The sequence below is a fragment of the Amblyomma maculatum genome, chromosome 5, assembly GCF_055883805.1.
Source record: "Amblyomma maculatum isolate TAMU_Amacu chromosome 5, ASM5588380v1, whole genome shotgun sequence".
NCBI classification, from domain to species: Eukaryota; Metazoa; Arthropoda; class Arachnida; order Ixodida; family Ixodidae; genus Amblyomma; species Amblyomma maculatum.
In genome coordinates, this window is record NC_139348.1 from 126,712,697 (window position 1) to 126,739,706 (window position 27,010).

A 27,010-nucleotide genomic window follows, 5' to 3' on the forward strand; every position below is an offset into this window, starting at 1 on the left:
ACGGCACAGTAGCCGACCCCTAACCACAGCGCACAACACAAAGAAATGGCGCAGGCGAGACCGGCGCGGCGGTGGTGGTGGCGTACTTGCAGCGTCGGAAGCACGGGGGAAGAGTGGGCGAAGCACACCAAGGGATGGAGTGGGGGCGAGGTCACGTGATAAAAACCGGTATGCCCGCCGTGTTGCAGTGAAGCACGTCTTCTCCTCTGCAGGCGCGTGTTTCGGCGGTGCGCGAGGGCGCACTGTGGACCGATTTTTGTGCAGAGTGCTCCGGCTGGGGCGCTTCGCCTATAAATCATCACCATTACTATGTGGCTTTGCCTCGCGGCTCCGTAGGGCCGTCGTTTCGCCGGGTTTGCGGCGAAACATGGATCAGGCATTGCCGCATAGCAGTCCAAATTTTCGAATTAACCGGGCTGGCGCAGGCCGCCTGTTCGAATTATCCGGCCAAATTTACATTGGAAAATACGGGACCGCAGAAAACCTTCGAATTATCCGGGATTTCGAATTAACCGAGTTCGAATTATCGAGGCTGTACTGTATTTAAAGGCTGCACATTGGATTCCAACACATGCAGCTCTCTTCAGGATAAAGCGTACCGGCATACTGTGTCACAGCAGGAAATGTCTGCATTCTGTTGAGCAACCCCTACATAATAAAGAACATGCAAGATGGAGACCAGAAATAGTACCTGCGAAAGTATACTGCCAGTGATCATGCGATCCCGCTCTGATAAGGGATGTGGCGTGGCTGTGGCCACTACTCATTTGCTTATAGGCACAAGAAATATGGTAATTTTGGTAGCAGTTTTTGTACTTAAAGGCACCTATCTTGAACTTCAGAGGTGTTCAGAGGTGCTCATGTCTCTACTGGAGTACTGTGCTACGTCAGCGCATGTTAAAAAACCCTAGCAGTCGATACTAACTGGGCTATTCAACTACCGTGTCCCTCATAGCCAAACCCCTAAAACAAAAGCAAACTACTTACGCTTTCAGCTTTACGAGTCTAAGTTTTTCGTCGTTAAAGAAGAGAGCCAAGTGGAGTATGGCATCCTATCGGCAGCCCACTTATATAGCTGACATGTGGCAAACATAATTTTCAATTCAAGTCAAAGGATATGCAAAAATCCCATTTTGGGGAATGGGGGACGGAAGTTTTACAACTTGGATAAATTGAACTTCTTTTGGTTCCATTTAAGGTCCTAACTGAAGAGGTTTCACGACCCATCCTTTATTTTCAGTTGCCAGTCTGTCAATTTGTAGATTTTGAAACTCATTTTGCACAGCCGTATTGGTTTCTAATCAAACAATGTAGATTTCTGTACACGCCGCATTTTTTTACAGCATGAGCACTACCTAAATCCCAGCCAAAACCCCGCTCACGTAGCCTGTTTGACCTTGTGACATTTGCGACTAAATGGGGAAGCAGAAGGATGTGACACAGAGGAGCCAATCAGGGGCGAGCCAAAGCTGCGTCAGAGGTGGCGCAGCCAATCAGAGGGGCTCAGACCACAGGTGGCTTTGCAGGCAGCTATGCTGTGCCGGGGGTAGAGATCACCTTTACTTCCAATTTGCAGCTAGGCGTGTTTCAGTATGTTCTGCCGTGGCTCTGCTTCTTGGGTTGGTGCAGTGGTAAGACGCCCGACTACTGTGCCGGAGTTCCCGGGTTCGAACCCGACCGCGGCGGCTGCGTTTCGATGGAGGCGAAACGAAGTGGCGTCGTGTGCTGTGCGATGTCAGCGCACGTTAAAGATCCCCAGGTGGTCGAAATTACTCCGAAGCCCTCCACTACGGCTCCTATTTCTCTCTTTCCACTTTCATTCCCACCTTCCTCCCTTCCCTTACGGCGCGGTTCGGGTGTCCACAGAGCAAGTGTGACAGTTACTGCGCCTTTCCCTTCCTGTGAACCAATTTAACTTTTATTTTTAACACGAAGACTAACCCTGGGCCAGCCAGGTTATTTGATGAAGAGTGTCCTATGCTACACAAAACTATGCTAAAGAACTAACTAATGCATGTTAAACCGTGACTGGCCATAAGTGCTGGTTAGTTTTTGCATTCAGTTAGTCTACTTTTGTAGATTTCAGCTGCAACAAGATCAGCCCTTACATTGTCTCTTTTAATACAAGAGATATGTGATTTGATATCTGAAAGAATTTTTATATTTGCATTAAAATACTTCAATATTTGCACGCCGCTACACATATACAAAGCTCAACCGAGAATCCAAAAAAATAGCATATCATTTTTGGTTGATTGGCTTAGGGATTTAATATCCCAAAGTGACTCAACCTATGAGAGACGACGTGGTGGAGGGCTCCGGAAATTTCGACCACCTGGGGCTCTATAACATGCACTGACATCGCACAGCACACAAGCATCTTGCCTTCCGCCTTCATCGAAAAGCGCCCGCCACAGCAGCGATTCCACATTCTTGGGCGCAGTATTCGAGTGCCTTAACTACTGCGCCACCGCGGTAAGGCAATGTGGTTCTTGAGCAGCTTAACCCAACAACACGCAGCAACAGCTGCAATTCGCCTTAGTGCTCTCCAAGGCACTAATCAGAAAGTAATATCTATTTTTTATGTATTTTTTTACCAACCTCGCAGCTTTCTAACAAGTTTCAATCAACGCACCCACCTGATGCCGCTGTCACGTGAGCTTTCATCATCATCGCTGTCATGTGCGAAGATGTCGTTCTCGCCAGGTATGATGTACCTGACGGGCTTTCTCGTAGAGCGCTGCTGTCTACCGAGGGACCCCGTCTCTTCGTCGATGGTTTCGGCCTGTTTTGAGTGATTTACCAACTGTCACAACATGTTCGGAACCTGCAAGCAGCTGCTTGGACTACACAATTTTCTTTGCATAACAAATACCAGCTCTTGAGAACAACAGTAGCTAAAATGAAAGCCTGCTTACCAATACGGCATTCCGTACCTACTCGTATAACATACACAAACACGTAATAATTTATTTAGCACCATATTTGCCACAGCGCCTTTTGAACCTGTCAGCGACAACTTGGACTACAACGGTCCTTATTTAGTAAGCAACAGCTCTTGAAAAAAATACAGCTAAAAAATGAAAGCCAACTTATAACAACTATGTACTGTATCTATTCATGCAAGGTACACAAATACATAAGCGCACCCTGACCATCAGACATTAAACTGCATAAAATTGTAGCGGCAACATAAGTTTTACACCGTGCAATTATCACTCCTCCAAAGACAACTGTTTTCACACACACATGCACATAAAAGCATGTTGAGTACGCAAAATAATACAGCGAGCTTTGGTTACAACATCAAGAGCTTTAAAAACAACTGTTAAACTTGCCAATTTACCTCGCCTGCATGCCGTGACATTCTATGAGGGCTTCTGTGGCCCAAAAACGGTTTATAACCAATGTAGGTGCCAAAGAACATCTTTTTTGTCCCTTTTATTACCTCTCCGGAAGATGCTATGCCTCAGTACAGACTGTACTGAGGCATAGCAAGCTGTACAAGCCTCAGACTGTACAAGCGCGAGCACTCATGTTATGACACACGTGTGATATCCACGAGCACTACAGTCTGTGACAACCTTTTTTGGCACTGGACCAGAAGCTACGTAGCCGAAGCCCTCCAGTCTTCCTACACAGTGAAATGTGGTCCACACATGCAGTTTATAGTTTCCTCTCAATCAAAATTTGGAATAGTGTCAATATTCATTCTTGAAGGTGTATTTCTAACGAAACTGACAAGTTTCAACGCCACCAGTCACTAAAAAAGCAGTTTTTTTGATGATGATGAATTTTTTACCTACGCCTAGTTACAAGAAGCTTGAACAGATGGCACCAGTTGCTCTTGTGACAGAATGACGTTGCAGTATAGCAATGGGCTAGGGAAACTGCCCTACTGCTATCTGTCAAAATGACACAGTTACACAAACAGTACACCCTTGCCAGCCTTCTTTTCACTGCCAAGAAAAACTGTCACTAAGTGCTGCTCGTGCTAGTCCATGCTGATGGAAAGAAGCCACAGATCCTTGACGCGACACTCGATGTGGCGCCTCTATCTTTGCACCGTTACACCGCAAACGCTTACGCCGCAGAATGGGAAAATGCACCCTCAATCACTGACACAGCAGAAGAAAAATGCGGATAACAATCCTCGCCTTTGGTTCGGCAGTCACCTCCAGTGCTCGGTCCATGCAAACCTTGTAGAGCCTCTCCTGGAGTGGGCTGAGTGGGGCGTATACGAGCAGCTCTGTCTTCCTTGGCAGCTCGAGCGCAACATCCTCCTGGGGAGATACGGGTCGGAATTCATTGTGCCTCAAAACAGACACGTCAGGCAGTTACTTCTATGCAGAATGCAGACTCTAGGCGCAGTATAGCTGCAGCCTGAGTAGGTTAGGTTGCTAAAAACCGAGCAGCCACTAATGTGCCGACTAGGCTTCCGCTTCTTCACCTTGGCCTAATGCGCAGACACAAACGCACCTTGGTTCGCCGGAGCAGGAACGGCCGCAGGACCTCCTGCATGGTGGCGACGAAGTGGTCGGACTCCTCCCGCGCCACGAAGCGTGCCGCCCCTTCGCTGTCTGCCCCCGACAGAGACTCCATGTCAAACCACGACTCAAACCTGAGGACGCAGAAAGACAAAACAAAGTCATTGACTGCGCAGCCAAGGTGAGCCATCCAAATCCAGTTCTCTCATAGGCAGAGAGTGCCACAACTGCTGGTTTAAGGCCAGGCTGAAAGTGACTCTAATCAATTTCTTTTCCCTTCATAACAATTCACTCTGGCTTTCTTCTCAATGCCGCTTCCTTGCTATAATGCATGGTAAAAGAAAAAGGTAGGAAAATAACAGGCTATTAACACTAACATGAAGGAAGGCGGCAGCTGCTGAAACCTTATATGTATTGTTTTAATTGGCAGGCCTGATCAATTGGAAATCAGTGCAACGTAACTTTTCTTACAGCCGAAAAATAACCAATTGGAAAGTAGAACAAGGATGACACACCACGGCGTGAAATGAGCATTGTGCTGGGCTTTGTGGTGCTTAAGCAGCCGAGGCTCTAGTACACCATGAACAAGCCACAAAACGGTTATGCCATTTATTTCACAGTGATCAACATCACCAATTAAAAAAATACATATAAACATTTCCTGCACTTTTCTTGGTTTTGATGGCTGGGAACATTCTCTTCTCCCCATCTAGTTCAAGCCTGCACCATCAAAACTTAAAACGGATTCCTGATCAGAACTTAAACTGAAAACGATGGTAGTGTGGCATGCCCTCAAAGATCGGTATACAAAAATCGGTCTCAACACGTGTGCTTGTGAAACAAACCTGGCGGCGACAAGTGTCTGCATTTCACTGTGACATTTTCTAGCACACAAAGACTCAGTTTCCAGCAAAGCCTGTAGCTTTGTTATCGGAACGTGACAATTTAACGACATACATCAAATGCAATTTGCACTCACTACAGTAATCTTGACATTACTTTGGTGTGCAACCCTTTCGACCATGTTTATTTTTCTCCGTCACTTGTGCATTCCCATCTCGATGCATAAAGTTCTGTTCCACGAAGCCTAATGAAAGCACAGCCAGCAACACTGAGCAGCAGATGAGAGACTCACGCCTGCAGGTCATGGAAGATCTCCGGGATGAGGAAGTGCAGCAGTGCCCAGAGCTCGGTGAGGCTGTTCTGGAGCGGGGTGCCAGTGAGCAGGATGCGGTTGTGCACACGATACTGGCTCAGCTCCCGCACCAGGCGGCACTTGAAGTTCTTGAGCCGGTGCGCCTCATCCACCACCAGGAGGAGCCAGTCAATGGGCGCCAGTCGCGACCGGTCCCGGATTGCCACCTCGTACGAGGTCACCACCACAGTGGCCCCACGCACCCTGTGCGGCACCTACACACACCGCGTCGCAGGGAAGAAGTCACTGCCTTTCCCGGGAAAGCTGGGCCTCACTTGGCCCTCAGACGTCAAGGGGGAACGCTCAAAAATTAACAGGCTAAAAGGAATAACAAAATGCATAATCATAACACAAAAACGGAGGCTTGTTTTCACTCACTGGTGAACGGGAGAGCAAGAAAAGAAGAGGAAGCAGGCACAATTAAGGTGGATGCTTTGATGGCTTTGGTTTGGCTTGTGGGGTTCAATGTAGCGGCTCGGGCTATGAGAGACGCCGTAGTGGAGGGCTTCGAAAATTTCGACCCATTGGGGTTCTTTAACGTGCACTGACATCACACAGCACACGGGTGCCTTGCTTTTCACCTCCATCGAAAAGCGGCCACTGAGACCAGGATTCGATCCCACATACTAGTCGAGCACCGTAACCACAGCGCCAGCCCGGCAGGGCAAGTGGGTGTTTTGAAAAAGGCAGGCTAAGCTTCGAAGCATACTTTGATTGGGGCATGCAGCAGTCCTACACCACGATGGGCATCTCTGAAACACTCACAGTCCAATATGTGTTTCATGACTGCATGCACTGAGCATGTATGAACACGACCTCGGCTACAGACATGACACAAATAGACTGCCGCCAAATGACAAGGCACAGCTAACTGATGATGGCCTGCTTTGCATTTATCTCAATGCCGCTTTCGGAGAAACCCACTTGCACAGCTATGCACACTGAGTGTTTTACCCCTAAACATTACTTAAACACCACAGTTTAATCTCAATGGTACGACTGCATAAACAGCTGCAGTATGATTACCCCCAAATAAAGCTAATAAAAAGTAAAGGTGGAGGTTTGAGACACATACAGATATAAGGTGCCCAGAGAACCCAGGAAGCACTTTAAGAAACCCAGTTTGAACCCCCCCCCCCCCCCCCCTAGTCAAGCCACTTATAATTATACTTCAGAAACAGCCCAGCCGCTTACAAACTTTGATAATTAGACACCGTCCTTCGTTTGTAGTGCACGTTGGCACCTCACAAATCACGCCACAACCGTAAAATGGACAACAGGGACCAGGTAAGCGGTGACGCACCATCTGGTAACGTTCCTCCTGAGGTCCATGGTAGAGCAGCACCTTGAGCGAAGGCGTGAAGCGCTGCAGCTCGCCCACCCAATTTGGCAGGGTGGACAAAGGGGCCACCACCAGGTAAGGTCCCGGCAGACCCTGATCCACCAGAGCGGCTATCAGGGCAATCACCTGAATGGTCTTGCCCAGACCCATCTCGTCCGCCAGGATGCCATTCACACCATTCTCGAACAGCACCTGGGAGACCATGCAAAACGCACGGTTGCATTCAAAAGAACACCAAGAAAAATAATTACCAACAATTGTTCTTTCTCAGCAAACATTCAGCCAGTTGTTCGGCTCTTTGCAACTATACCAGAGTTGCAATGCAGTGCGAGACACATCTGTTACCAAAAACAAAACTAGACAAAATCCTTTTTTTTCCCCCTTCCCCTTCCGCAGAGTTTAGACTCGTAGCAATGTTATGAAAACGACTCCGTTAAAGCAAGCTGACCATGTGCTATCTGCGTTAATTTGTTATTTAGAACTTTGAGGGATGGGAGAAAAGGTTATCGACTGCTTCGCGTCGCCAGCGCACTCCGCCGTTCCTGCTACCGACGCGCGGGAGCCCGCAAGCAGTTGCGTGGCAGCAATGGACTTGTGTGGAAGCCCCGTGTCTTTTTTCTATTATTTTTTGCAGCTTTAAGCATGAACTATTGCGGTGCCATGTTCCGACAGCGAAAGCAGCGGAGACTGCTGCGTATGCCACGGAGTTTCGGCGCCGACGCTGAAACACGGCGCGTTGTGTCAACTGCGGTCGCTCTTTGCTATACAGTCGAACCCGGTTATATCGAATTTTGGTTATATCGAACTCACGGAATATCCCCTTGAAAATCCCATGTAAAAGTATAGGAAAGCCGCATCATATATCGAACTCAATTTCACCGGTCATTCGATACATCGAACTCCGCACCACGCACTGGAAAGTGTGCCTTCCCCAAAGCCACGCGCGGAAGGAATGAGGGGACAGCGCCACGCCCATTCCCCAAAGGCGTGCGCATCTGCAGTTATCGTTTCCCGCGCGCCAACACATGACGTTTGCAAGCCATGTGCGTGGGTCTTCCCATTCTTTTGCCGAGCTATCTCTCTCCTTCAGCACGCGCTACGCATGCGCCAAGCCAGCTCAGCCCCGTTTTCAGACAGACGTCGGACGCTTTCTCCAGCGTGTGTTGCGAACCCTCTGCCCGCGGCTGCTGAAGTGGCTATGGCGCCTGTGAACGTTAAGAAGCGGCAGCTCTCTCTGTTTTTTTTTTTTTTTTTTTTTTTTTTTCCCGAGAGTCATTCTTTCTTATCGTTGTGCTGTACGCGCGACGTAGCATAAGATGTGGCGGCTGCGGAAGTTAAAAAGCGGCAGGCTTTTTTTTTTTTTTTTTGGCGGGAGCCGTTTATCTTTGCATGTATGAATCAACGAAAGCACGCGGTCTGCTCCTGCGATCATGACGCCCGCTCCAAGCGAGGCGTGATAAATCGAACCAGGCTTGTGCAATCAAGCCATCACAGGCACTCTGCCAAGTTCGCTCCCCGCCACCGGAGAAGCTATAAAAAGATAAACGCGCCCTGACGCTATCGCTGCGCAGCATCTTGGCACGCTGCCAAGAAATGAGCTGTGGATGCGACGACCGAAACGGAGTGACGCGCGCCATCGACATGCAAGCGAAAACGCTCGCGATTTCTGCCGCAGCGACACAGAAACCTTGTATTGGTGGCTCGAGCGGCAAGAGGGACGCAGCTCCAAGAAGCTTGAAATTTTTCGCTCTGTCGCTGCCGCTCGTCACTGAGATTGCTCAATCGCTTGCATGTGAGCGAGCTGGTCTTAACGCATTTTTTTATTTTTTTTCAAATTCTCGGGTGCAAAAGTGGAGGGTGGGTTCATTATGCCAGTGGGTTGATTACGCGAAACATGTGGTATCGTTTTTTGGCATCGTAGGTGCAGTCACAAGCCGATTTTTGTATATCGAATTATCGATATATTGAACTATTTCGCGATCCCCTTCGAGTTCGATATATCCGGGTTCGACTGTAGTAGGTGTTCTTCTCATTTGAGTTCGTGTTTTATCGTCCTAAAACTTGCGGGATTCTGCCAAATTCGACTCGACACTAGCTATGCGACAGTCGGCGCCACGCGTTCATTATAACAAGGTCAACTGCCGCGAGATGTTCGTTACATGGAGTTTTCAAATACATTCACTTCAATAGGGGTGGCGTTGGGGAATTTAAAAACTTTGTATTATCGAGGAATTCGCTACATAGATGTTTAACTGTAGTTGAAATAGCAAAAAAAAAAAAAAAAAAAGAAAGCTAAATAGATCGAAATCTTCACACACAGCGTAAAACAAGCATAATATGTACTGGGTGAGCACATTACAATACACACCACTAAAATATCGAGCAAAATGCGCCCCGAGTGCGAGAAAAAACATTTAGACGCCTCGGTCACATTTTGTTATGCTTTGACAATGACAGTATGTAGCCACAAATAGCAATATGCTGCACACATGGATGCAGAGGTAGGCGAATAACAGCCAGCTCGCATTATCCACATGATGAAAAAGTAATAAAACAACAATGAGAGGATAAAGTCTGCAGAACATTGCTACTTACGGGCGGCTCCCACAAGAAAAAGAACAGCAGACAAAAGGCATATAGTAACTCCTCATATTCATAGTTGAACACTCAGTCTATGTGACAGCTACTATTTTTCCATGCCATAGTAGAAAATTACCACAACTGCATCCTAAACTCACTATTTTAAGCCATTCCTTTTTCCTTTTTGCCTGCAGCAGTTTTAACATCACAGTAATTCCGAAAAAAAAAAAAAAAAATTGAAGCAAAAAGCTTCACTAGGCAAGTCAACTCCGAGTCTCGCGTGTGCTCCGTCGTTAGAAACACATATAAAGCCCCGCTTTTAACCAAGCCGTGTGAATGTGCCTTAGTAACCTATAGGAGTAGCATGAATGCAAGGGCCTTGGCAGGTTGAGTCTGACATAACCGCCCCAAGAGAAACGAGAGACCCAAGTTGACAGCTCCTGCCAGGGGACCACGGTCATGGACACGAGACGAGCAGTTAGACCTGGTGTAGTGTTGCTTTCGCAATTACGGCCACAGCTGTGCATGGGCAAACCACGTGACGTCACAGGAGAGGCGCAAGTGGTCGAAGCTGTCGGAGCAGCCGCTGCCGCCGCAACCACCACTGTGACTGTGCCGGTTGACCTTTAGCCGGTGCCACGCGCTTTCACCGGGCTGTGTTTATGTCTATACAGAAGTGTAACGATGATGATGATGTGGAATCGGAATAAAGTTCAATCTTATGTGATGTACGGCTGTAATCAATGTTTCACCGTGATGATAAGCCATGGAATATCTATAAGATGCAACCGTGAGCAACAAAGTAAGCCACAACTACGCCAACGAACCACAAGCTAAGCCATGGCATCGCCGAAGCTTTTTGCTCCCGATATCCAGGCTTAACCAAGCTAAGCCACCACCAGTGTTTTTGTTTTTAAAATACCGTTAAACAACAAAAACGTTTCTGTTCTACCAAATTTCACACCTGGAACTCCATTTAAAAAAAAATAATAATAAGGGAAAGGGGAAATTTTCCAATGACTGAGCACTTACCTTAAGCCACTTGTAGCCCTCAATCTGGTAGGGCCTCATTATGCCTCCTGTGAACAGGGGCGGCTGCCCCTCGGGGAGAACCACACCGGAGAGCTCCCCATTCGGCAGACTGGGCTGTGAAGAAACCTCCTCCTATTTTAGAATAGGAAAAAGAGAAGAAACTGGCCATCCGCACGTCCCAAACATGGTTCTATTTGCCAGGCAGTTTCAGAGCTGCTGGAAGCCACAACCGTGGAACACAGATTGACAAACAGAGGAGAAGCTCTCTCAGCACATGTGAAGCTGACTCTCAAAGAGGCAAACTAGAACGAGAGTCTGCTCTAATCCGTTGTGCATTTCCAACAGACGGGATGGCATCAAATAAAACTCTCCGCTCCATGTGTGAGATGATGTCGCGTGTGTTGTATGTGCGGTTCAAAAAAAAAGTGACTCACGTGAAGCAACATATGGTACAGTAAAAGCTAACCGATTCAAACATGAAAGGAATGGGAAAAGCACCAAAGTTACATTAACGTTGAATTATCAACTGATCCCGTCAAATCTGCCAAAAATGGTCCGCATAAAAGCTAGAAAGAAAAAAAAAAGCCTTTTTTGTGTGAACAGTTCCAGGCAGAACTTCTCCAAAAAGTGGTAAGGGTGATGAAAACGAATATGAATGGTGCAAGGGTAACTTTCCCCAAAGAACAGCATGGCACAAGGCATTTTCCTCTACAAAAGTGGAGGGGAAGGGGGGTTACAGTGACTAGTCGTCCACCAGACAGTAGCTAGACATTTTTTGTGTAGAGTAGTCATACACTTGAGTTTCCACATTCATGGCTGTTACAACACAGTGATGTACGCCTCATCAACAAAAGTTTAATTGGACTCTATCCTTGCTTCATCCAAGGAATTCAATTCATTGTGGCGCCATCCAGTGACAAAAGCTGAACACACATTATTCGCTACGCAAAAAGAGCGGTGGTTTTTTTAATGGTGCACTGAAGAGAGTGCAAAATATAATATGACAAGCGCTCCTAGAAGAAAAAAGAGCGGCATGCATTTATGAAAATCAGTTACATATTCCCGAGGTGTGGTCACATAAGAGTATTACGGTGATAGTAACAGTTCTTCTCTGCAAGATGTCGCCTCAGTTGATTTCATGCACTTTTCAATGGCAAATTAAAACTGCAAAGCCTTGTTTCTTTGATAGCATAGTGCTCGACCTGTGCAACATAAGGAAAGATCTTGTCATTTCTACCATAATCTCGTAGCATATTTTGGTCAGTGTTCCATCCCTTTAATATGCAGCACAGGCCCCAGGCTGAATATGTAGATAATTAGTTGTCGTGTAGGTCATACCAGTGCAGGGCACACTTCAAGGTCACCTCCAAATTGCCAACCTATGCCAGCCCTTGGGCATCCGAATGAACAGAGCTTCTGACGCCACCGACTTTGATGGCATTTGGCAGGACTTCAGTAGTGTTCCAAATTATGTGAACTTGCAAGTTAATTAAAATTGCAAGTATTATTCAGGTTTCACAGTAGTGTGAAGAGGCGCATCGATATACAAGGACTAACCTGTGAAGATGGTACCGATGATGGGTCCCGCTTGGACGACTTTGCACTCCTTGCTGGGAGAGGAGCAAAAAAGCTTCAGTCAGGGCAACCTAGCATAACTCATAGTATGCACAAAGTGAGCGCTAAAGAGTGCACCTTCCATTTCTCTTTTTTCTTTTTTTCAAAAGGGTTCATAAGCATTTCATCCAGCTACCTGATACTCAGTGCCATTAGGCTGCAGCTTAATGCTCAGCCATATGGCATTTCAACTTCCACAGATTTCTTTCCATTTGGTCAAGTTGCTCAAGCCTGCATCATCACTTTGTCACAACAGTTGCACCTTATTCATAAACCGGCAGAGAGCCGGGCCGATCAATAAGCTCGTACCACTACTGGACACAAGCGCACAATGACAAAGTAGTGCAACCGTAGAGCTGCACTTCCGCCTGCAATCACAGAATTAGCTTCCTTTCTTTTCCGAGAACTACTGACAGTTACTTCAAAGATTACCGATTGACCTAGCCATCTCCAGAGCCAAGAGTTCTCAAACCCGACTTTACCAAGGGCAGAACCCTTGGAGCGCCTACATCCACGCGTGGCTCAAATGCAATGTTTCCTTCACGTATACCTCATTTTGCAACTAGCAATCCTTTCACTGCTTTCACACACTGCGCGACTATAAAAGGAGCCATTACTCATCTTTTTCTAATGCTGAGCATCTGCATGCTCTTTCATTTTTACGCATCCCAGGAAGGGAGGAATGAAAGCCAAGACACACAAAGCTTCCTAAGCACGCCTTTTAAAAGTCACTGAGGCTCCACCGGGGGTAAAACGACTTAGGACCACTGTTCTGGTAACATAAAATTGCATAAAAGAGAGAGAGAGAGAGAAATGCACCGCCACTTAGCTACACTGACACTGCAGCTTTTCACTGCCCACCCACTTGGATAAAGCCCGAGTATATTTTCGTCAAGTTCCACCTATAAGTGGTGCTTTGTGCGTGCTTAAAGAAGTATATCTGACCTGTTCAGAACCGCTGCCTTTCTCAAACTCATCTGTGAATTTAAAATAAAGAAAATATGCTTTCAAGTGAATAACAAGCTCAGAGTGCTGAATATTTCCAGTCTATATTTTGTTAAATAATTAAAAACAGCTGCCTTTAACAAGCTAGACAAGCAAGGCATGGGAAATTAAAATCCCTATTTTCCTCAAATCAGTGTACCAGAGAAAGGCATCTGCCTTTTGTGAAACTCCCGGAAATAAAACACTTTCCTCAGTGAACTGACACCCAAGAAAATACAGACTGGATTCCAAGACAGACAAGCGCAACAGGAAGCGGCAGAATTTTAAGAGACAAGATCGGGTTAATTGGAGAGATGAGGGGGAATGCTCTTGCCCAGCACTGGGCCTAACTAGGCTAATGATGAGGGTGGTTATTTCAGGCTGCAACCAAAGGAGGCAAGCAGAACTCCATGAAAATTTCATTTCGTTTCATTTTATTACCTTCATTAAGTTAATAAAATCAATTCATCCAATTAATTTAATGTAATTAGACTGCCGATGGACACCGCAATTTGCCTGCTTCGACCCTGCTTTCCATCTGCCCACCTCAACCAGCCTTGCTTTGCGCAACCTACGTGATGACAGAGGCGACGCTCTCCGCTTCTGACCGGACAGCTTCGGAGACTCGCCACTGTCCTGCTTCTTGGAAGCCCCCCTGCTCGAGGCCCGGCTTGGCTGCTGCGTCACGAAAGAAAGTTCACTTATTACCATCACCACTCCCAACATAAGGTTCCCCTGAAAATGCCTCTTGCACATAAGGGCAGGTCTTGCATTGATTGCAACTATTGGAGCGCAAAAAATTCCTTCTATTAACAAAGATTAGATATTTTAGCCAGTACTTCACAAGTGGCGACATGCTACTCTCCACTGAAGGATATGCGGTCAAAAATTTTGAAAAAAAAAAATAAATACATAAGGCTAGTGAAATGGGGTGAAGATGATGTCAAACTTTGTGAAATGCAATTAACACACTCACAAACAGCAATCAAAAATTTCAGTGCAGGTATACATCAACTTCAAGGAATACACACATCAACTTCAGGAGAGTACACATCAAGGGGACATACATGAACGTTTTAGAGTATTAGAACACTACAGCGCACTTTCGGAGCACCAATGCTGAAAGTTCTCAACACTCACTGAGGAAGTAAGTTTGATTTAAATGTGTGCTGTGGGCACTAATAAGCTCCCAAAGTCAATGCATCACAATTTACGGTGCCTTTTTGGCACCACAAAAAAGTGCTATAAAGTACTCTAAGCAAAACAGCATCTTCACAGCAGAACCAAATTAAGGTTACAGCGAAAGCAGGTTCACTGTTCTGGTGTTACAAAACGTACACCTGCCAATAGTGAAGGCCAATGTGGTGGACAGACTAATGTTAATTCATGTGCCTCCCACAACCCTTGGTACTTTTTATGTGAAGAAGAACCAAGTTAAAAATTATGGGGGACGCTTAAGCTCTGCGCATAAGAGTATGATACGATAGCTTACGCGACCACTCAACATATAAAGTCCCGTTTTAAACAAAAGCCCTATGAACATGCCTGCGTGGTCTAGCAGTAGTGTGCCAGACCGGGCATCCAAGAGCACAGCAGGTTGGTTTTTATTCCAACTTGCCACCTCAAGAGAGCAAACCGAGCTGGAAGCTCCTTCCGACTTTGATATCATGTGGCTTCAAGCCGCACATAGAATTTAAGAATTAGTGCTTGGCCATGTTCAGCTGCCAGCTACTACCTGCCAGAGCCATACCAGTGGCATTTCCCTTACCGCAACAACACCGGATTTTCTGGGCAACGAGGCCTTTAACGCTACCACATTAAAAGTGCAACAGTGGCTTTTGACACCATCTAAAACAATTAGCTGCGATTCATGAGAGCCCATCGGAGCACGAATAGCATTCTCACGACTTCATTGGTGATAACTTTGGCATCCACATAACAAAGGGCCGAAATAACAACAGGGCCACAAGTTAGCCCACTCTGCACAATAACGTGAGTTGAGAACACGGCAGATTGTCTGCTTCTCCTCGAATCCCACCAACCTGGACAAGCAAACCACCAGCAAGTCACTTCTGAACTCACCATCGTCGCACATTAAAAATCGGTTCGATCAATTCAAACGGCAAAAAAGGGCTAGTTCGAACAGGGTTCTTCTTTTTTTTTTTTTGGAATAACCAGCGCGAAAAACACTGACAACAGCTCGATCGTCTGTTTTACTGCAATCTCCTAGTAAGTTGATAATCCTTGTTTTTATTGTCCTTTCTTGGTTTGGTTTATGGGGTTTGATGTCCCAAACCGACCCAGGCTATGAGAGACGCCGTAGTGGAGGGCTCCGGATGTTTGGCCACCTGGGGTTCTTTAACTTGCACTGGCATCGAACAGCACGCGAGTGCCTTGCTTTTAGTCTCCACCGAAAAGCTGCTGCCGAGGCCGGGATTCGATCCTACATCCCTGAGCACAGTAGTCGAACGCATAACCACTGCGCCACCCTTGTCCTTTTTTGATTGCATATGTTATAGTACAGAAAATAAAAATTGCGGGGGTTTAAGCATGGCTTGAACCTAGTGAAAGAGCGAAAGCTGTAAGTGGTGCAGCGAAGTTTTCTGCGGACACCTGGATTTAATGCGCCGCCGTCACAACATTCGAACGAACCTTCTGTCCTAGCCACTCGCTGTTGTCGTTCACCTCTACCAACTACCAAGTTATCTGTTTTCTTCTTCTACTTCTTATTCTTTTCCTTCTTTTTTTTTTTCTTTCCTCCTCCAACCCCTGGCCCAGCTCTCGGTCTATGCCACGTGACAGTTGCTAAGCAACGGTCATGTGGCACAGTGCCATAGCTAGCTTGAACAGTGATGCGAAGTTACTTTAGTTTTGCATCGAAAGCTACACTGGGCTAGGTTTTCAAGCCGTCGGCATGGCATCGCGGCACCGTGCCATCCTGACGGCTTGAAAACCAGCGCAGTGTAACTTTCACTACAAAACCGAAGTAACTTCGCATCACTGTTCAAGCTAGCGTTTTACTGTCATCTGTCAGCCAATTATTTTATTTTGTGTCATGTTTTCAGCAGCAAGGGGCATTGGTAGGAGATTAACTCTAGAACTTCCCCATTTGCACACAACACACGCTTCCACACGAGGAAGCAGACCAAATAAAAAAAAAAATACCTGAAAAAGTATGCGGGAAACATCCAAGGACAAACCTGTGGATCGGCTGATGTGCCCTCCTGCGCCTTTTTGCGATTTGCACTGTGCAACTGCTGCTGCTGCTCCCTAGTGGCCTGCTCAGCATTCTGCTTCTCAATGCGCTTGATGAGGAACTGGGAGTACATGTTGCTTGCGCGCAGCAGCTTCTTCAGTTGCTCCAGGCAGGCCTCGCGGGCCAGGGCCTTCTGCTCCCGCTGACTCAGAACCCGCTGCAGAAAAAGATGCGCAGGCAATGCAGTGAAATAGAATCTTAAACGGCACTAGGCACAGCTCTCCATCGTCTTTTCTAGATCGAGCTTAGGAAAGCAGAGACAGCATAGCACTGTCAACCTTATAACTGGCTTTTACTGCCTTATTATGCGCTTGCAATATATTGTTGCATTAAACACGGCTTCCCTTCCCTAGACAATAAAACCTCAGTCGTTATCGGTAGGTAGCACTGCTTGATCAGCCTCTAGCGGCAACTACTGATGTTTCTTCGGCAGAAGCAGACACACTTATTGCAAGAGAAGGACGAATTTAACACCCAAGCAAACTTGGACGAGCCAGGCTTAATAAGCAGACTGTCATTTCTGCCTCCTGACAAATGAAGTTCATTCTGCATTTCGTAGTACTCTGTGTTTGGTTAGTAGCGAGCGGGCGACGTCTAATATAAATGTTTGAATCGGTTATATATGGTGGTGTGTAAACTAGAAGGCCACTTAGGCCCAAATTTCGGAAAAGAAAATGTCCGTTAGGGATTTAAAGCAAAACATTACCCCCAACTCTCCATACAAACTTGCAAAGTCAAGGCTGAAACAGGCACAATGATCACCATTTAAAATAAAATGGCAGTGAAGCCCAGCCACCTCAAGGATCCGTGCACAAACGAAGTGTCCTGTTGTCATAAAAATGCCCGGTGGCATTCGCTATTTTTCTGCGAACACCTGGATTTGATGTGCCACCGTCACACGTTCAAACATAGTTTCCCGTTTCCCCCCAAATGAGCTCCTCTGTTAAAAGGACAACGTGGTAACATATCAAAGTCGCAAAATTAAACAGGTTTCGCCCAAATGACAGAGACAGAGAAAACATACATGAGGGAGTGAGGCTCATTATCAAGCCAACTGTTTTCATGCATTCACAATATTAAGGGAGGGCACTGCACACTACCACACTTACCTGATATATCATGAGGCACGTGCACATCAGCAACCACATCTAAAGCAAAAGACTGCATTTTGCCATCCAACTTCTGGCATATTAACAGCCATGTCATGATCAAACCCAGCAAAGTAACCACAACAATATTGATTTAGCGACTTTAATGAGTCGCACTATTTATTTCTTTTGCTGCACTGTCATCTTTAGCAGGGTGGAGTGGCCAGATAACGTCGATATCTGAGACACCAGATAAAGTAAAAAACGTTCTTTCGCTACTGATGTGGTTATTTCCTGGCTAATCAGCACATGTTCCATGACATACGTTACAAAATAAGTTTAATGACTGTGCAATATAGCGAGTTATAAAATATACTGAGAACTGGTATATGCATACTGAGCTCCTATAGAACAAAATATGTGTAAAGCAAGCACATCATTTAATTAAAGACAGGAACCGGCCAAATATACGATACATTTTTTTTTTTCGCGCCACATCGCTGCAAAAAAAGCTTAGCCACACGGCAAACTGTCTTGAGAAACGATTCTCAGATGACATGGAAATGAAGAGTAACAAACAAGCTTCCTTATTTTTGTTATTCACGACCGGCCTTTAGAGACAATAAAAGCAGTTGATCGAAAGGACAAGTGCGCGCGCTGAGTGTCTTCTAAAGAATTTTCAAGTGGACGCGTATGGTGCAACCCTCATGACCCGCGAAATTCGGACTCTGGAAACAAAATTTAAGCACGCGATAACGAGGCAATCAGAAAAGTGGCACGAAAACGGAGAGACGCAATCAATGGCTTCGACGAAGCGCGGGAAAATGTACGGCTGCGCATCGAACGCAGTAACCGAAAAAAAAAAAAAACTAAATCTCGGATGGAAATACAGAATGAACGCAGATAACATAGCGCACGTATTTTTATATCAAGAAATACTCGTTCCTACATTTGTCTGATCAAGCTCTGAATGTAGAAATATCGTCTTTTCGCGCCTCAAACTTCGATTACATCGACGTGCCCCGTCGAGCGTGCCGCGCTGAACGAATGGCCACCGTACCTGCTCTTCTTGTTTCTCGGCCTCTTCTGACAATTTCTGTTCTTCCTCGAGCATGCTTTCGGTGAGCACGGGTTCTTCAGCAGGAGCGCAGGGAGCGTTGTTGGCGGCCGCCATGGCTGTTGTGCACTGAAGCCAAGGCCCATGCGAAGCTGCCAAAGCACGAGCGCCGAAAAGCGTGTTGCACGAGCTGCGCGCTGTCTATCAGTGAGTGGCAAGCTTTTAAATAATACAGAGTAGCACGCTACACACTCCTGCTGATTGGTAAGGAGACTGATCGAAAAACAGCGCTTGTCATGAATACATCGGTCGAACCGTCGCCAAGCACGTGAACAGACGACACGACACAAAAGCCCGCCGAAAATGCATGCGAAAACATGTCGAAAATGCGAAGAGACGGCGGGACGGCACTAGTTCGGCAGTGAATTTTTGTCAAAGACATCACACGTTAATTATTTATAGATTCCTTGAAGCTGAAAGAGCCTTCTATCCACGCTATTTTCTCCGCTTATTTTGAGCACAAACTATTTTGCAGACTATTTTGTAATGTAGCAGTGTTGCTATGGCAACTGACTAGGCATCGTACAAACAGCAGACGACGCGTTTCAGAGCCATGAGCAACATTTTGCGCGTAAAGTGCGCTGTCATAGGTAATCTTTCCGACTGCTTGCCAGGAAATTTTTCAGATGCAAAGTACAGTCAATACTGAACCTGCAGCTAACAAGCGCATTTCTTGTTTCTCCAGGAGACGCAGCTATTGGCAAGACTGCCTTGATTCAAGTCTTTCTGCATGACCGTAGTTATTTCCCGAAAAATTACTCCATGGTAAGCATTAGGTAGAAAAGTACGGCACATTAATACCAACCTGCCATTTGCATTATTTCGTTCTCCACTGTTCTTCCAAACAAGACGACAGGAGTCACGCTGTCGGTCGGCAAGGTCAACATCCCGGATACCAAGGATGCTGTTGTGAGTAGCGCAGGCAAAGAGCAACTCGCGATATTTAACAATTTAAACATTCCGGCACAGTACTGACATCTAGAGTTCCAAACCAGCTATGGACTGTAATGCACAGTTGCAATGAATAGTAATTTATGTTAATTCCACAGGAGCTGTACCTCTACGACTGCTCAGGGAAGGAAATATACTTGGATTTCGTCCAGGAATTGGCGAGTATTGCGGCTAAACCTGCACTTCACAGGTCGAAATCCGTGTTGTTTTCCACATAACTGCATGGTTACAGTGGGCAGATGCACCCTTGGCCATAGTCATGTTTGACATGTGCAACGAGCCTTCATTTCAACATGTTTCAACCTGGGCTGCAAGGCTCTCAAAGAACAGCACCTGTGGTCCCAAAATAGGTGAGAAACTCCAGTCTTTATCAGGCAGCACAGTTAGGTGTACAGTATGGTCTATTAATAAAGGGAACGTGCGATTGCGTGGCTTAAACAGCTTAAACACTTTGCAAAGAGCTGCCACTGACAACTGGCCAGAATGACCGATGCATGTGCATGGCCATGCATGGCCATGCTTACTGTACATGAACTTTAGGCAATCGTTTGTCCCCTGCTCTCTCGGGAATGGTTTGTAAAGCCCAGCTGCCACGCGGTTCCATGTTCCCTTTAACAGTGGACCGTACTGTACAACTAATGTGAACAAAAATGCAAAACAAGAGTTTTGGATGTGGAACTGTCATCATCAGGCGTACTAGTGGGCACAAAAGGAGACCTCAAAGAACGCCGTCGAGTCTCTTCCAAAGAAGCCCAGGAGGTAGCTGAGCACATTGGCTTTCATTACCTGGAATCATCTGCGGTAAGACACTCAAACTTCCCTTTGGGCTTACATTTAAGGCGTCCATTTACGCACGTTTCCAACTCGCAGAAGGAAGCTGAAGGAGTCCAAGAGCCTTTCTTCTATCTCGCAAGCCAGTGGCACAAGACCCACAATGAAAAGAGCGAACCACCAGATGATGACCTGTGAAAAAATGTGCACACCGCTGATGATTTCTCGCCAAGTGGGTGTCTCGTCGAGGAGATATTAAAAATAAAAATGTGGGGCTGCCCGTTCAGCACACGAGTGGCCTCGTTCCTATGAGCACGTGGCTACACAAAGCCAGCAACAATATTCTCCCAAAAGATGACAAGGCTACATTATTTTTGGAGCAATTGTAAAAACAACCGTCAAATTGTGTAGTGCACACTATGAAGCCTGCAAGATGTTTATTAGTATGAAAACCTGTCACAAGCATCTTATTAAGGTGGCACCATTTGAATCTTCCAGACTCTAAAACCACCAGCAATACCATCAGCACCATTGTGGCAAAGTTCACATATATAATGTCACATATAATGTGACTGCTTGATTCTCTTTCTGCACTTTTCAAGCAAATTTACTGACACTGTCACTTGATATAAGTGTGCAACCTTCAATTACTTTTTCCATCCACTGGAATTTATTCTATTGCTCTAGTAAGCCACTGGTCATCTGTTCCAGTTATAAGCTCTCCCCAGCCCGAATTTGTTTTTCTACTTTAACCTACAATATCAACTAGCCTTCATTCCCAAATTCACGCTACTCTCGAGCTGCCTCCGTCACCTCTATCAATTAGCTTTACTTTGACCCCTCTCATCATTCAACCTAGCTTTTTCTTTTCAGCCTCAGTGTCAGTGTCACAGGCAAGTACAGGAGACATACATTCATTACACTCTTTCTTTCTGATGAATAACATTGATACATCTCCTCTTCCGGCACCATGGATAACACCCAGCCATAATCAAGATATATTTCAGTGCTTTCTTATTCTCAGAGACAACTATAAACACAGAGTCAACGCCATGCTCTGAATAAAAACAGAGTCCGTGCTCATTTATTCACTATGTCATAACGAGAGCAAAAACTTTCTCACAGCAGTCTTAACCCACCCATCACCGCCCTTTCCGTTGACGGTAGCAGTTCTGGCAGTAGATGGTCACGCTACGCTTGTGGTCGACGGGGTTCGGCCCCTTCCCATACTCATGATGCCACTGTACCCGAGGGCCCTCCGGCCCTGGCGTGTTGATGCTACACGTTGCACACCGCCCACATAGCCGGCAGATCCAACGACCTGCCGGAACGGCCTTCATGCCGACACAAAAGCTGTGGTACCCACGGTCACACCGGTCACAGAACATCATCTTCTCTTCATTGTCTGTCGCCATGCACACGTTGCACATCTTGCAGTCCATGCACTGCCATCGATACGACTTAATGGCTGCTGCCATCTCGGGCAGGATGTCGAGGCACGTCACGTGACCCACCTTACCGCACTCTGAGCATGAGATGAGTTCCTCACCTTCCTTGGTCGTGTCGGCATTGGCACAGATCTTGCAGAAGTTCGGTCCCACTGTAGTGCTAGTATCCATGTCCGAAGCCGGCGAGCTTCCGCCACTTGAGCTGCTACAGGACGAACCATCCGAACCAGAGCTGTCTTCGGATTCGGATTGACTTCCGTCCGAACCTGGGTGTGTGTAAACTGAGCCAATCTCCTGAGGTGGCCCATAGACAACTGTGTTGATTGGCAAATACTTCAGTTCCTGCGACGTGTACACCCGGTAGTGGTCTTGGTACTGTCCTGGTATCAATGCAACAGGGTACCTCCGCCGATTTGTGGGCATAACCTCAACTTTTGGTATCTTGCGTGAAGGGTACTGGATGGTGAATGTCTGTAAGTCAAAGCATGAACGCCGCTCTTCCCGCCGTTCCTGGTTGAGATGCTGGTTGTACTCTGCAGTTGAGGCGACTGCCTTTCGGACAAAGTCCGCCATCTTGCACTTTTCAACAGACACTGCAGCGTAGCCACGGTGCTTCTCGACCGTATTCTGCTTGTCACGCTCGCGAATGTAGTTGACATACTCTTGGTACTTCTCCGGGTAGTCACGCATAAAGAGGTCAACCACGTCGTCTGCACGAAGGGCTGTCAACCCGAGATCACACATGGTCATCGTCACAACACCATGTTCCTTGAGGAACTCTTTCTCGTCAAATTCCACAGGTCGTCGCACAAGATCTGGGTGTTTCCGTTTGAATGACTTGACATTCAGGAACTCGCACACCTGCAAAGATAGTAAGCCAGCTACGTTTAGAATACCACTAGATGCCGCTGCAGCAGTCTCAGTTTTTGATGAACACAGCAATTACCTTTCTTGTTTTTCAAGCTGTACATCAAACAAAAGCAATGTTGAATCTTAAGTTGCAGACAGTCACATTTTGTTGAAGTGATGCAAGACTACAAACCACATTAGCGGCATGCCGACAGTTTCCAGGGTCAAGTATAAAAGGTATGGGAGGAGAAAGAGAACATATAATATTGCGCACCTTTGCTCTCATTTCTGACACGTCAATATAACAGAAGATAAAAATATAGTAAACAAAATGCATCACCAACACATTAGAGCAAAGCAAAACTGTGACTATTTCACAATATATAAAACCTAGATCAACACTCAAGGTTTGAAAAGTCAGTGTCTTTCCCTTTTACGCATAGGCTCAAACTGCATCTAAATCAATGATTCAAAACATTTATCATCCATGGAAGAAATTCGCAACAATAGTATCTGACAGCTAGATAACAGCACATCAGTTCAAAATAATGCTCCTACAAGCAGTCATTCCTTTTGGCTAATAGGCATACCGCATTAAGCTTAAATCTAGTTCACTGAAGGCATGTGGGGCATAACATTTGAATGCTGCATGCTGATTGAGACATCAGAGCTGTGGGACTCTACTGAAGAAAAAGCTTACAAGCATCTTATTAGTGATGACAGTGATGAGCTTACAGGTGAAGGGCCCCAACCGTTTTTAATTCTTATTAGAAAGCAACTATAGAGGCCCCCAAAGATGCCAATATTCTTTTTTTTGTTGTTGTTGTTCCACTTTCTGACTAGCAAGTCGCACAACGAGCCATTGTTCCACTGCTGTCTCCAGCAAGCTGTACCTAACGGGTCCCAGTGACATAAAAAAAAAAAAAAAAAGGGGGGGGGGGGGGGGCGACTTTTACAAGTTTTCGGCAAGGCAGGCTTATCTGGCCATCATGGCCAAAGCTTTAAAGCAGTGGCACTGTAAGCAGTACCACACTTAAAGGGCAACTCCGGGGTCTTTTTGACATTGGAATATTCTAATAAAAAGTTTACTGTAGATTCTCCTCTCCGTCCTGACGCATTCTACAAAATTTGGGCGCCGTACAATAATCCGTTCGCGCACAACACGACTTTAAAATATGCTGTTTTCATGGCTTAAGTTGAGACTTTTTCTGCCGGCAACACTGAGTTTCTGACGTCACAAACAGTACACCGGCGTTACTGTCCACTTCCCGCATGATTATGAAATTGTGAGGCTTATATTGAACTACCTCAGACATTTTATGCAATGCTTCATGATTTCCATACTTTACTTTCACCATCCAATGCCCGTACGAGTGTTTTTCTAATACTGAGTGTGACGTCACCATTTCGCCAAGTGGGGCGTCGTTTCTGGCCGTGAAAGCAGTTTCGGTTTCCATTTGCTGTTTTTCCTTTTTAAAAATACTTCTAATTGGAATTTCGAAAAAGGGTTTTTTGTGTTGGAGGCAGGACGTGCCGAGGAATGTAATTCAACCAAAAACAGAAAATGATGGAAAAACCCCCGGAGTTGACCTTTAAGCTCTGCTTCTAAGGGTGCAATGCAATAGCATTAATGGTTCCTGTATGCACTCCCCTTGCAAGATATCTTAAATGATATCCTAAGAAAGGCACCCAAGCCGTCTTTCCCATTTTCCCTTCATTTTTAAATAACTCTTAAGCTGTCCCTCCATTATTTTGCAGATAATCATTAGCATGGGCTACCGCATTAGCTAAAAGACCGTCCAACGGACATAAAGCTCTGCTTTAACCAAGATGTGCATACGGGGTCGTTCACTCTCGGCGTGAACATGCAGGCAAGCAGCTGCCCTCTTTATAGGGAGCTTGCATGAAGCGAGGCATGCTGGGTAATCAACCATGATGTTGTTCCTGGCAGCAGAAGGCAGGCAGCGCAGCCATGCTGATTTGAGCAAGTGCCTTGTCGTTTTCGACGGTCCACCGAGCAAATGCACGGCTTCTTGTGCGCTGCCCTTACGTGCAAGCAATTTTCGGCAGATTCCTGAGGAACATATACGCGCTGACGCTGTGCCTGAAAAATGGGGCGCGCTATGAAGAAATGCAAAGCGTGTGACGCGGACCTATTCAAGCTACACGAGAACGACCGACTGCACTATGCGTCTGGACCTAGCCGCCCGTCGACATCGCCGACATTCATGACTTCTAGTTCTGGCAAGTAGTTTGATACTTCCCCGGATTGGCGTCGATCTTGCGTATGTTGGCCCCTGCGAGCCATTCGCATCAGCGTCGCTAGAGCAACCCCTTGCCTTTTCGCCCTCGTGCAGACTTATTTTTGGAATCGTGAAGAATAAGCAGTCGGCCTGTTCGATCGCACCAGCAGTGTCTGCGTGCAAACGCGACCAAGCAGACAAGGCTGTGTGGCAGTGCCGTGCAGCGTCGTCTGCTGCCAGCGACATAAACATGGTAGATTAGCCAGCATGCATCGCTTCATGCAAGCTCCCTATAGCGCCATTGTGTCTACCTAATGCATCTGCAAAAAGAAGGAAAGTGGTCCAAGCGCAGAGGGGCTAGGAGGAGCCGCTTTGCATGGCCAGCCACTTTGCCTCATTGCGCAGTCAGTTTGGATGCAATGACACTCTGAAGACAATGACCACGCATCCGTGTGTTTGCCGTAAGAATGTATGATACTGTATGTGGATGTGCAACATAGAGGTAGCATGTCTGACGTAGGATCTGAGTGCTTTGATGGGTTCGATTCTCATCTCACCCTCCAATCTCAAAAGAAAGCCCCAAGTTGGCAGCAACTCGGCCATGTCGTGTGGTCTCATGATGCTTACAATGGTAGATGAAACCAGCGTACAGGAGGCCGACAAACAACACCATGGTCTCATGCTCATGACATCACACAACCCGACAAATAGTACCCGGCCATGTCAGCTGCCATCTGCAACGGAGGCCCACAAACAACACCATGGTCTCATGCTCATGACATCACAACCCGACAATTAGTGCCCGGCCATGTCAGCTGCCATCTGCAACCTGCCAGAGGACGCCTGTGATTTTTTGTTCCCAACGCGCTGTCTGATTTGGCTGTCTATGAAATATAATTGTTTTACAGGTAAGTGAATGCGCAGTATCTGTCAAACGCTCTCCGTGGACACCTGACCTGCGCCGCAAGGGAAGGGAAGAAAGTGGGAGTGGAAGTGAGAGAGAGAGGTGCCTTAGTGGAGGGCTGCGCTGTAGTTTCGACCTCCTCGGGATCTTTAACGTGCACTGCCATCACACAGCACACGAACCGTTTCGCTCTCATCAAAACGTAGCTGCCGGCGGTCTGGTTCGAACCCGGGTACTTCGGGTTCACCGGCGGGACACGCTGTCGCGTTAATACACAGATCGCAAGCGCACCTGCTCCTGGAGCATGTAGGCGTCCCCGCAGTCGGACGGCCAGTGGTACTCGAAAAGCTTGTCCGCTGTGATAGTGGTAGGAGCCTCCGACGTCACCTCATCGTCCGAGAAGCGCTTGCGACCGCTCTTCACGCTGCTTCCGCTGTTCTGAGAGTCGCAGTCCACCACGGTGGGCGCGAAGCTCACCACTGGCGTCCGTTCGCGACCACCCTCGGTGGCGTCGCCGCCCGGGTCGTCCGACTTGGACGACGACGCCGGCGCTTCTCCGATCGCCGCCTCCACCACTGTCGACGGCGGCGGTTCGCGCAGCTCGTCGTCATCGTCAACGTCCCTGGTCGCCGTAGCTGACGGCGTAGCCGCACCCGAAGACGGCGGTGGCTCCAGGTTCCACGAGCTCCGTGTGTCCTCTTCAAAGACGGCGACGCCGTCCACAGGCTTCTCGGGTAACGGAGACGAAGCCGTTGCAGAGGACGCCGCCGTTAGGCTTAGCTTGGGTACGTGCGGCTGCAGGAAGATGCCGGCCGCTGCGGCGGCCGACGCAGACGACGACGTCGTCGCGTTCTCCTCGTTCGAGCACTGCGAGTCCCCGTCGGCCGCAGCCGGCGTCTCGCTGCTGAAGACCGGTGCGGGCCATGCTTCGCTACCGACCGCAGACATTTCTTTTTTGCTTTAGATAAATAACACAGAAGCACGACGTCGACGACGGGCGACGTCCAAACAAACGTCCAACCACCAAGCAAAAAGTTCGTTTTAGCGTCGCTCACATGTCGCTCATCCGTAATTCCGTTTACGCTCACTTGCAGACACAAAAGTTGCGTTTACGTCACAAAAAATTACAACAAAAGCAAAACAACTAGG

The 27,010-nt window shown here is 47.0% G+C and overlaps 3 protein-coding genes across 3 annotated transcripts in view; 1 reads left to right on the forward strand and 2 right to left on the reverse strand.

Annotated features, from left to right (window-relative positions):
• Positions 1–19,114, reverse strand: part of LOC146189468 (lymphoid-specific helicase-like) — a 31,100-nt gene extending 11,986 nt beyond the window's left edge. Inside the window, exons 1-10 of the mRNA XM_084604276.1 lie at positions 18,639–19,114; positions 16,435–16,647; positions 13,810–13,912; positions 12,194–12,246; positions 10,637–10,768; positions 6,986–7,216; positions 5,623–5,897; positions 4,480–4,621; positions 4,149–4,283; positions 2,640–2,785 (exon numbers count right to left, since the gene is read on the reverse strand). Coding sequence (XP_084460402.1) covers positions 2,640–2,785; positions 4,149–4,283; positions 4,480–4,621; positions 5,623–5,897; positions 6,986–7,216; positions 10,637–10,768; positions 12,194–12,246; positions 13,810–13,912; positions 16,435–16,647; positions 18,639–18,752 — 1,544 coding nt within the window. The 5' untranslated portion in view covers positions 18,753–19,114. The remainder of the gene's footprint in view (positions 1–2,639; positions 2,786–4,148; positions 4,284–4,479; positions 4,622–5,622; positions 5,898–6,985; positions 7,217–10,636; positions 10,769–12,193; positions 12,247–13,809; positions 13,913–16,434; positions 16,648–18,638) is intronic.
• Positions 19,115–19,213: 99 nt separating this feature from the next.
• LOC146189469 (intraflagellar transport protein 27 homolog) lies at positions 19,214–20,701 on the forward strand. The gene is made up of 7 exons (XM_084603269.1): positions 19,214–19,285; positions 19,381–19,460; positions 19,545–19,604; positions 19,745–19,804; positions 19,879–19,996; positions 20,338–20,447; positions 20,517–20,701. The coding sequence occupies exons 1-7, from the start codon at positions 19,249–19,251 to the stop codon at positions 20,613–20,615; spliced, it is 564 nt and encodes a 187-aa protein (XP_084459395.1). The 5' UTR covers positions 19,214–19,248; the 3' UTR covers positions 20,616–20,701.
• A 772-nt stretch (positions 20,702–21,473) lies between these two features.
• On the reverse strand, positions 21,474–27,010 carry LOC146189470 (PHD finger protein 10-like). The gene is made up of 2 exons (XM_084604277.1): positions 26,153–27,010; positions 21,474–22,726 (listed from the first exon to the last, which is right to left on the reverse strand). The coding sequence occupies exons 1-2, from the start codon at positions 26,807–26,809 to the stop codon at positions 21,560–21,562; spliced, it is 1,824 nt and encodes a 607-aa protein (XP_084460403.1). The 5' UTR covers positions 26,810–27,010; the 3' UTR covers positions 21,474–21,559.

What these genes read in the sequence shown, in the direction of transcription:
- LOC146189470 (XM_084604277.1), bottom strand. Translation starts at nt 26,809, where the DNA reads ATGTCTGCGGTCGGTAGCGAAGCATGGCCCGCACCGGTCTTCAGCAGC. An exon ending in CCTACATGCTCCAGGAGCAG is followed by an intron (nt 22,727 to 26,152) that starts GTGCGCTTGCGA and finishes CTATCTTTGCAG; the next exon opens with GTGTGCGAGTTCCTGAATGT.
- LOC146189469 (XM_084603269.1), top strand. Translation starts at nt 19,249, where the DNA reads ATGAGCAACATTTTGCGCGTAAAGTGCGCTGTCATAG. An exon ending in CGTAAAGTGCGCTGTCATAG is followed by an intron (nt 19,286 to 19,380) that starts GTAATCTTTCCG and finishes TTGTTTCTCCAG; the next exon opens with GAGACGCAGCTATTGGCAAG. An exon ending in TCCCGAAAAATTACTCCATG is followed by an intron (nt 19,461 to 19,544) that starts GTAAGCATTAGG and finishes CTTCCAAACAAG; the next exon opens with ACGACAGGAGTCACGCTGTC.